Below are 10893 nucleotides of genomic sequence, written 5' to 3'. Positions count from 1 at the left end.
TTCTTAGTCATCTAGGTCATAGTCATTCCATAAAAGTTCCAAAAAATCCACTGGACTTGGTTTCCAAGATTTGAAGACGTTTCACTACCTCTCCAGGAAGCTTTCTCAATTCAAATGTCTGGATCCGCAGTGAGTTTGAGTCTTATATAGACAAAGCCTTGTATTGCTTGGAAACATGCAAATGGTAACCAATGAATGGGTCGTTTGGTTCCATTGTTAGCCTGTAATATCTGAAACCTGTCTATGAGTCTGAAGGTCTGTCGTTAAAGGAAGGGATTGTCCTTAAGGGGGGGGATTGTTTCCTGTAATACCTGAAACCTGTCTATGATTGTTAAGGGTCGGTCGTTAAGGAGGTATTGTTCACCGGCTGGAGCAGGTAGGTGCTTTGTTCCTCTGTGATGGGGTGGGGTGATATCTGGAAGGGATAATCTCCCCCCTTTAACGACAACCTTCAAAATCATAGACAGGTTTCAGATATTACAGGCTAACAATGGAACCAAACGACCCACTCATTGGTTACCATTTGCATGTTTCCAAGCAATACAAGACCTTGTCTATATAAGACTCAAACTCACTGCGGACCCAGACATTTGAATTCAGAAAGCTTCCTGGAGAGCATTTGTTATTAGCTTCACTGAATATATATTCCAGATGTCTCAAATGAATTTCCTTTTAGTCAACATGAGCATTTCAGATATCTAAAATATCAGTCATCCTATCTAAACTATAGATTCCAGATATCTGAAATGTAATTCTTACTATTACAAACGATGTCACATTTCCCATTCATGTGTATTGGGCTTTTTTCCCACATATCTAAAATAACATTCTTCCTATCTAAAGTAAACATTCTTCCTATCTAAAATGAATTCTGACGAGGATGAATTCTAATTTCAGATCTCCATAATAGAGTTACTGCTGGTCAAAATTATTATTTCAGGTATCAAAAATGAATATAACATTACAGATATCTAGAAATACAATTCTTGACATCTAAAATATATTTCTGCTAGTAATTCTGCTAGTAAGGCAAGGCAAATTTATTTGTATAGCACAATTCAGTACAAAGACAATGCAAAGTGCTTTACATGATTAAAATACAGGAAAATAAAACCGAATCAAAGCAAGTAGGAAAAAATATAAATAAAAGAAATTAAAAAAATGCAGAAACAAGAAAGAACATTAAAAACAGTTGGACTAAAGAAAATAAAAAAGTTGGGCTTTTTGTAACCCTTCACCTAAAATCCAGTATAGTTAATGTTAATGTCTTTAAGTGCCTTAAGTAAAAGCTGTACAATTCATCCGCAAACATTAGAGTAAAAGTAGTAAAATATTTCTATGTTTTCCTACTTTTAGGTTCATCGGGCTATATTTGGATTTTATTTGAATCCCTGCTCTTTTTTAGGTACTTTTTGCAACCGCGAGAAAATGGAGGGAAGTCTGTTAAGGTGGAGGACCTGGGCTCTCTGCGTCTGAACATCGTTTACACCGAGGACCATGTCTTCCCCTCCGAACACTACAGCCCCCTCAGAGATCTGCTGCTGCAATCTTCTAACGTGGAGGTATGTAAACACCGTTGCCTCGGCAGTCTCTGCTCCGTGTTTCTGTACTTTAACGCCACTGTCTCATCTTTTGAAACCTGTTTCACTCTGTCCAGCCTGTGTCAGCGTCCACTGCGCATATTTTGGGGGAGGTGTGTCGAGAGAAGCAGGAAGCTGCCATCCCGCTCGTTCGTCTTTTTCTTCATTATGGCAAAATAGTGCCTTTCATCAGCGCAATTGCTCATGCAGAAATCAACCGCACACAGTGAGTTATATTAACACAAGCGTGAGTTCGACACCAATATCCTCTTTCCTTTATGGAGAAATTGTTTATTTAGGATTGTAATGCATTTGGATGATATTATAGATTTAAGTGATTTTTCCCTTTTTTTTTTTTTTTTACAAATAGGGATCCAAACACAATTTTTCGTGGAAACTCGTTGACGTCTAAGTGTATCGATGAGACCATGAAGCTTGCTGGGATGCACTATCTGCAGGTTACGCTTAAACCCATCATAGACGAGGTATTAAAGGGCAGCAAACCCAACCATAAATGATTTCCTTCCCTTCCTCAGGAGATTACAAAGTATTCATGCCCTTTGAGCATTTTCACATTTTGTTCCAGGTAAAAGACAAACTTTTACCCTATTTGACCTTTTCTAATAGGCACATGAAAAAAAAAATCAAAGATAGTTTACTGTGATAACACTAAATAAAACCCAGGAAGGCCGGTTGTCTACAGTAGCCCCCTTTTGAGTCCACCTGTGAAGGTAAATTCTGCTCTGTGAAGGTTTGTTGGAGAACAATAGTGATAAAGCAGCATCACAGAGACCAAGGAACACAGCAGACAAGCCTCTGAATAGATCATGAAGTTTTACCACCTATTATATATATATAATTGGAAGACATGATTTAACTGCAAATCTACCAAGACAGGAAAACAAAACATAAAACAGATAATCACAGAGGAGATTGCAGACATCCACGGCTCAGGTGGGAGAATCTCGCCATCATGAAAGAGAGCAGGTTAGAAGCCAGTAAAGAAACAGTTTTTTAGCCACATGGAAGGAGTTGGTCTGGTTTTGGTCAAAAAAAATCTTTTCAGCTTGGAACATGGTGGTGGTAGCATTAGCACAGACAGGAGAGCCAGCAGATGAGAAGGTGGAGAAAAAAACTAAATGTTTGAAGAAAACCTGCTGAAGGATCCAAAGAACTTTAGATTAAAAATTACAGCCAAGCCTTGAGGACCAAGGTTGGGACTCAAGGGCCCCTATACATCATTTTCAAGATGTTACAACAGTGGGGTTTGGCATTTATATGCAGAACTTCATAACATGCTCAGGATGTTTCATTTAGCTGAGTTGGAGCACATTCAAGACTACAGATCATTAGGGCTGATTGAAAATGTATTCATTTGTTAGAATGGCTTCATAAAAATCTAGACCTAAATGAAGGATCTAGAGTAAGACTACTTTCTGTCCAGAGGGAGAGCTGTTGTACCTCAGCGATTGAATAATTGTTCCCCTGCATCACAGTTCTGTTCTACTTTGGGTTGATCTACCATTCTAAATGTTCGCATTATAGAAACATAGTTCAAGGGGCATGAATATTTATGCATTTAAATTTATCAGATCTCCAACCTTCTTTTTTCTTTCTCTGGGAGTTTAATTCCAGTCGTAGTTTTATACTGACGCCCTGCTTTGTATTTCCACAGATCTGCACAGAACACAAATCCTGTGAAATCGACCCCGTTAAGCTCAAAGAGTCGGAGAACTTGGAGACAAACCGGGTAGGAACCAGAGCTAGTTCAGTTTGTCAGCATTCACTTCATCCCTGTCTGATTCAACCACTGTGACCCGCCTCCCCTCCTCAGGAAAACCTTCTGCAGTACGTGGACCGCATCTTCAACGTCATCACCACCTCCGGCGTCCGCTGTCCTACCGTCATGTGCGACATCTTCTTCTCTCTGAGGGAGTCGGCTGCGACTCGGTTTCAAGGTAAACTCTCTTCCAGAGCGACTTCCGAGATGTGCAAGAAAACTGGGAATAAGCCACAGGAAGTGGAGGGTAGTAAATAACAGGAAGTGTAAGATGGCCAAGGACACTAAGTCTACTTCACAAGAAGGAGTTTAATGTTTGCTCTCTGTCCCAAAACTGCTGAGGTGTTTCACACCAGCAATGGGATTATTTCATTAGCCTCTGTTGCCCCCTGTTGGGCATGTTGGGACACTACATTCAGTTGCTTTAGTATGCAACTGTAGCTTGTTTGTGCTTCGGAAATACTTTTAAGGTTAAGAAATGAAGAGACAAAAACATGTTTCATGTTTGTTTTTTCATAAACAAAACCTGCAAATTCAAATGTTTCCTCTGTAACCAGCCGACTCCATATTCACTAGAAACACTATCTGTTTTCAGTAAACAAAGCATAACCCGGTTCACAGCTTGTTCCTTCCCTTGCTGAAAAAGAAAAAAAAAAGTGTGTAAGACACGTTATTTCCTCTTTTATCCAGTTGATCAAGATGTCCGATACACAGCAGTAAGCAGCTTCATCTTCCTGCGTTTCTTCGCGCCTGCCATCCTCTCACCAAACCTGTTTCACCTACGGCCCCATCACCCTGTAAGTTGGATATTTACTGCTAACACACGCTCTGTTTATAGTCACATATACGACTATAACAACAGCTGCTTAAGGGGCTTGGTTAAAAAAACAAAACAATCGGACTTATTTTTTCTGTGATGCAGAATCAGGTGTCTGTTAAAGTGAAATATTTGGATCGGTTGGATGAATAATAAATCATATGCTTCTGTGTCTGTAGGATCCCGCCACTTCCAGAACGCTCACCCTCATCTCCAAGACCATACAGACTCTTGGAAGTCTTGCCAAATCTAAATCAGTGAGCCACTCTTCTCTGAAAGCATCCAACCGCCTCTCTTTAACGTCTTATTTTAGATTGTTTAAGACTCTTCCTGTCCATCCCCCCTTTTTTCTTTCCAAGGCTAATTTCAAAGAGTCCTACATGGCTGCATTTTACGACTTCTTCAACGAGCAGAAATATGCAGATGCTGTGAAGAATGTAAGTGTTCACCTTATTTTACGTTGGATGAGTAAGCATAGAAGAAGGTTTAATGGGTAGCGATTTGCATTTTATAAGTTTGTTTTAGCACTTTGATTTAGGTCTGGAGCTGTATGAAGTATAGAAAAAAAAAATCCAAGCAAAGCTTTGTCATTGTGCTTTAGGGGATTACTGACAAAGACGTGAGAAATCCATAAATTTCAGTGAAAATGTAAAAGTGTGACATGAACATGGTGTAAGGAATGCTGGGAATGTGTGGATACACTTTGACCTCCTGCGTCCCTCACTTTGCCTTTACAGTTTCTTGACCTGATCTCCACCTCTGGCAAATGGGATCAGAGGAGCATAGAAACACCGATCATGCTTAAGGAGGGGTAAGGAGATGCCTTCATGTTATTTGTAACTTAAAGAAAGAGGGGATTAAAAAGGTGGATGGATATAACCAGCTCAGAATATAATGTCAGATCCAAAGACGAGAGGGGAGAGAGGAAATGGAATATGGCTATGACTTCTAGAAGTAAACCCTTAATCAAGGCTAAGAAAAAAATGACTTAATATGTGGATTTAATAAAATTTTTAACAGCTTGCATCTTCAGTTTTATTGGAAAAACCAGAAGGTACAGAGATTTTAGCTCTGATGATCCCCAGTATTGGTTAATTTTAAAATCTGAGGCGGGAAACCAGTTATTTTCCATCGACACCTCAGTCGTTGATCGGTAATCCCTAAAAAGGTCAGAACCACATTCATCAGAAACCCCACCCTCTTGTTTTTCTGCTCCCGTCATAGGAGTGTAAAAGTCACTATAAAGAGGGTTGATGGGAAGGGGTCTAAAGCCCCAAAAGGCAGGTAAGAGCTTCTGCGTATACAAGCTTAGGCTTAGCCTTTGTGACCCCTCCCCCGCCTCTTGTATTTGCGCTGTGACTTTCCTCCAAAAGATTTTGTGTCCCACCATCCCCGTGTGCAAATTGTTAAGTTTATCCCTCTCTCTATACAAGCAACCATTAAAATCACTTTTTTCTATGATAGTGTCTTTATTCAGGTTGTTAGCCGTTAGGCTGCTCACCGTAGAAAAAGGTGCAGTTGGCTCCGCCCCGCCCCTCTTGTTCCTCCTGACACGCTTGGCAGGATGGAGACAGCGGGGCTCGTTTCCTCGCAAACATCATCCTGATCTCATATCTGCCCACATCTGAATCCAGAGCATGACAGGAGGAGTCCCATCTGAACCAGGATCAGCTAGAGAGCTGGAGATTTTAGAATCCTGCAGCTAGTGTTCTTAGTTTGAGATATGCATTCATCCTGCTGTGAACTCTCCTTTATGCTACCATGTCAGTGGTTTTGCATGTTTTCATAACAGCCAGCTCACTATTAAACTTAAATTGCTTCTCGATAAATAATTAAAGCTCTTCCAATAAGGGTTCAAATGATCCCAGTAAGCAAAATTGTTCCCTCCTAAAACAAACTAAGCAAGTGTAAAAAAAAATTATGTGCTATTTCCTATATTTCCATAAGCCTTTATCTATTCAAAGGGCTGCATTACAATATATTTTTTCATAAACAGATATTCATATTGTGACAAATAACAACTTTAGGTTTACTTTAAGATATTTGATGTCTTAAATTGATCAAAGCAGATTTTTAAAGACCAAAACACACTAAATAATTCCTCTAAAATATATTTCAATTTCAACACTAAAGGTATTGTGGAGGATTTTTTAAAAGACTCGCCCTCTCCACTTAAAAAATGCCCGTGCAAGAGCGTGCACGAGCCCATCTCTCCTCATGCACGCCCTGTTTAAAATGTGCTGTTCTCAAAGCTCATACAAACTGACTGTGCCCAACTGCCTGCCCTAAATCCCTCAATCACTATATAGAGTGGGGACTATATAATGGACTTTATTGTGAATTCAGTTAGCTGACCGTTCAGACGGATGATTACTACTTTTTGCACCGTTGGTCACGTAACATCCACTGTGCGTTGCCTGCACCATCTTTGTTATTAGTCATTGCTGTTGGGTAGCGATGGTGGGCCGCTGTGACAGCAAATCCCATATCACAATGGAGAGCTCTCTACACAAAGCATTCTGGGATATATCTGCCTCTTCTGAGGCCTTTCTTTTCTTCTCATACACTTTGTAGACTCTTTCTCTCCTATGACCCTTAGCCATTTTCAAAGAACCGCGGTGAGAAAGTCGAGCTTCAATGCGCAGAAAAAGATAGCTAACTGGGAACGAGCACGTAGGACGGCTTTAAATAAACATATCACCAGGATGATTGACAATTAGGTGGACCACTTATTTAGATTATCCACCGGGAAATAAAAGATTGTCCTTTTACCTTATACCTTTAAATGTTAAAAGTGAAAGAAAGCCAAACGTTGCAGGTCTCTTCCAATTTTCCCATTTGTACCTCAGATAATAGTGCATCTCTGGAAAAGTACATTTCAACTGAAATACTTGTCAAGTAAAACAGAACTCAGTCACTGTTTTGGAGGCTAAATGATACTTTAGATACTCTTTTATGGTAATTGTATAATTTCATATTTTTCTATTAATTTGGGGTTAAAATATGGAAAACCACTGATAGATTTTGTTCCCATCTCCTTTGTTGGACTTATAGATGATTTCAGTTTGTATATGGGAAGAAAAAGGCAGAGTGCTCGCAACATAGGAGTCTCTCAAATATAGATCATGAGTTTTCCCAAACTTTTTACATTAAACCTCTTATTTAGAATCCTTTAGCCTTTAGATAAACCAGTCGAAGCTCCACCTACAAAACCTTTTTGTACATTTTGTTCTAGACAAAGTTCCATTCATCACCCAAGATTCACTTTGGTGTTTTGTTTTGGGTTTTTTTTTTCCTCTCCATTTTTTTTCTGCAGATTTATGATAAAGAGAGCTCAGGGCAGAAACCGGTTTGGAATGAAGAACTTCAAGAAAAGATGGTTCCGTCTGACCAACCATGAGTTCACCTATCACAAAACAAAAGGTGCGGTCAGTGAGTTCCCCTGCAAAGATCTCAAATCGTCTCGTCATCTGTTTATGCCCAAGTGTGCCTTTGTGTTTGACTCAGCAGAAAAGGGGGGAGGGAGTGTGCAGAGCATGCACACTTATCGCACAGCACCTAGAGGGCAATTTAGGTTACTCAGCAGGCCATTTGTTTGTACACCCTGACAACCGAATGAAACATCAGCTTATCTGAAACCGTACATTCAAAGTGAGGTTTTCACCCTAACAATAGCACGTTACACATAAATCTAAAAACCAGGAAAGCTAACGTAAAATGTGATGACCTAATAATCATCTCTGATTGTTGCTGTTTTTCTCATAAAGTCTTACATTTATTCATAATATCCCTCTTTGATTATCTTATTAGAATCATTTGAATTCCTCATAAACGTGAGGCTGAAACATTTGCTAGATTCTGCTGAGCATTTCCTGTCTGATTGTGTTAACTGTTACCTCCAGGAGAGGGCGCTCTATGCAGCATTCCAATAGAGAACATCTTGGCTGTGGAGAGGCTAGAAGAGGAATCTTTCAAAATGAAAAATGTGAGAGATGCACCTATTAGGAAAAAATGGCCCCACACATATGTATATATTTAGTGTTTAAATGTTCTTGCTATTTTTACCCCTTTCCTCCAGATGTTCCAGGTTATCCAACCTGAGCGAGCGCTCTACATCCAGGCCAACAACTGTGTGGAGGCCCGAGACTGGATAGACATCCTGACCAAAGTCAGCCAGTGCAACCGCAAACGCCTGAGCACCTACCATCCTTCAGCCTACCTCAACGGACACTGGCTCTGCTGCAAGCTGTCTGCAGACACAGCCCCGGGATGCACGCCCTGCACCGGGTACACAGAGCGTTCAGAACATCCAGAAACAGGTTCGTCCCATTTTTATTTCCATCTCTCCCTCTCAACGTATTTATGTGTTCACCCAATCCCAGCGGCCTACCAGCGAACATCCAGCTTGACGTGGATGGAGACAGAGAGACAGAGAGGATTTATTCCCTCTTCAGCACATACATGACCAAACTGATCAAAATGCAAGGTCAGGCCCTCACACCCCCCTCCCTGTTTTCTACATCCGCGTTTGTAACATTACTGTTTTTCTTACCTTGGTTCTCCTTGTGTTTGTGAACCTCCCGTGCAGAGGCCTGCGGCAGTAAGTCCGTGTACGACGGACCCGAACAGGAGGAGTATTCTACCTTTGTCATAGACGACCCCCAGGAGACGTACAAAACCCTGAAGCAGATCATTTCAGCTGTGCAGACGCTGGAGCAGCAGCACACCAAGTACAAACGGGACAAGTTCAAGAAGACCAAGATAGGCAGCCAGTATGTGCTTTGGATCATTTATTCTGTTAACATAAGCTTCATTGTGTCCCTTTAAATACATTGGCTTCACTCGTAAAAGCTGCATAAATCCTCTTAAAATACATTGATCATCTAGCTGTAATATGGCAGGGAGAAAACTGGAATATATATAGAGAGAAATATGTTATTAGTTCATTTATTTAAGAAAAGATAACATTTTAATATCTACTTTTTTTAATGAATGTAACTAAAGCATTTTTTATTTATATCTTGGTATTTAAAGTTGATCACTGTCTCTGGGATTTTTTTAATTTAAAGTCCATGACTTCCTCTGGCTAATGGGATAAAAATAGAAAAGCCCTTCACATGAAAAACAAAAACAATACGAAAGGCTTTCTATCTGTTAGGTAATCAGAGTGTACTTACCATTGTTAGCTAGCAGGGGGTGCTATTGTACAAGTTTTTGTCATCTTTTTAAACAGTTCAGCTGTGAATTCAGATAAATCTCTGAGAACTAACTCAGATCTGTATATTTCAGATTTCTGTGCATGTTTTGTGCTCTGACATGTTCACTTAAAGTCCGGACTATCTCTATCTTCCCAGGGAGCATCCTATCGGAGACAAAAGCTTTCAGTGCTACATCCGTCAGCAGTCGGAGAACACCACCTACTCCATCTAGCAGCAGCTCTGCATATTTGTTTTCTCCTCTGCCCAGAGCCAGCATTTTTTTTAACCTCTATTGGGATAAAACTCAACTCCAAAACAGCCCAATTTGTTGTGCCGAGTTGAAAATCTGTCTTTTTTTTTCTCTAAATGAGATTTTTTTCAAAGAACAGGTGCATCCAAGCCAAATATTTCTTTAAAGGCACCTCTGAAGCTGTTTTGGCACAACAGTTCCCTGATTTTACTGATCTGTTCAGTTTTAAGGAACGTCCTGCCAGAGCTAAAGAGCTGCGTGGTGTAGGTTGAACTTTCTTCTCCGAGGGTCTCTGAGCGTATTTCTGCAAAATTTGGAGAAACTGACCTCCAAACAGTAGAAAGAAAGAAGCGATGGAAAATTTGAGATATACACCACAATGTCCTGGCGTCCTGTCTGCGATGCAATGAAAGAACAAAGTAAGCATTTTTTCCTTGACACTTTTGATGGTGACCAACACGCACTTTAATGGCCTCCAGATCCATGGATGAACAAACCTCTGCACAATTTCAACATCTGCTTTTATCTCCTTACTTTTTTTTTTCTTTTTCAAGAGAAATTCCTCGCATTTCACCTCTGTTAGACCAAGCCGAAGAAGGAAGAGAGGACTGAATATTTTTTCTGCTTTGGGTGATTTTTGTTCCCTTATGCACTTGTTTTTGATTTCTGTCTTTTTTTTTTTGTTTGTTTGTTGCTGTTCTGTATTGTCTCAGCTCCCCCTGTGAAGCTGTGGGTGTCAAGGGGGCAAAAAGAAGAGATCACTGGGACCAAGATAATCTGAAAGCGGCTCAACATTAGCTGTGCATTCTTACTCCATGCTCCATTAGATCTTTCTTTTAATCTTTTCCGTCAGAACGGTAAACCCGGTTCAGCTCAGATTGGTCCGACGTGTGACCCAAGTATCCGTGTCTTTAGCTACTTACTCAGAGTCTTTGTGTCCTCCAAAATAATCTGACTACATCCCCCCCATAAAACCTTTTTTGATGTGTTTCATTAATTAGCTTGTTTGCTTATTCTCCACAAAGTTACAGGTTTTCAGCAAAGTATGTTGGTTTAGAGGCTAAGATGTTGGTTCAATTGTCTGTATTTAGCAGTTAGAAAAACAAAAAACTTTTAATGACTAACATTTATGTTGTTTTACCTCAGAACTTGGTCTTATTATGGTAATGGACTAAGGAAGTTTTGCTTAAACAAAGTCAAAAAATGCAATAAGAGCCGTTAACAATAGGATTTGGTTTATTTCTGTAGTTCACCAAAACAAATTTTTT

At 40.0% G+C, this 10893-nt stretch overlaps 1 protein-coding gene across 1 annotated transcript in view; it reads left to right on the top strand.

Annotated features, from left to right (window-relative positions):
• rasa3 (RAS p21 protein activator 3) overlaps positions 1–10887 on the top strand; it is a 52585-nt gene extending 41698 nt beyond the window's left edge. Inside the window, exons 10-24 of the mRNA XM_015403308.1 lie at positions 1406–1562; positions 1658–1806; positions 1951–2065; positions 3256–3330; positions 3415–3538; positions 4051–4157; positions 4357–4434; positions 4537–4614; positions 4915–4988; positions 7494–7600; positions 8080–8162; positions 8256–8464; positions 8560–8663; positions 8766–8949; positions 9532–10887. Coding sequence (XP_015258794.1) covers positions 1406–1562; positions 1658–1806; positions 1951–2065; positions 3256–3330; positions 3415–3538; positions 4051–4157; positions 4357–4434; positions 4537–4614; positions 4915–4988; positions 7494–7600; positions 8080–8162; positions 8256–8464; positions 8560–8663; positions 8766–8949; positions 9532–9607 — 1720 coding nt within the window. The 3' untranslated portion in view covers positions 9608–10887. The remainder of the gene's footprint in view (positions 1–1405; positions 1563–1657; positions 1807–1950; positions 2066–3255; positions 3331–3414; positions 3539–4050; positions 4158–4356; positions 4435–4536; positions 4615–4914; positions 4989–7493; positions 7601–8079; positions 8163–8255; positions 8465–8559; positions 8664–8765; positions 8950–9531) is intronic.
• Positions 10888–10893: the final 6 nt, after the last annotated feature.

Source organism: Cyprinodon variegatus, unplaced genomic scaffold (genome assembly GCF_000732505.1).
Source record: "Cyprinodon variegatus isolate N-32 unplaced genomic scaffold, C_variegatus-1.0 Scaffold1477, whole genome shotgun sequence".
Classification (NCBI taxonomy): domain Eukaryota; kingdom Metazoa; phylum Chordata; class Actinopteri; order Cyprinodontiformes; family Cyprinodontidae; genus Cyprinodon; species Cyprinodon variegatus.
This window is presented reverse-complemented; position numbering and strand designations above follow the sequence as displayed.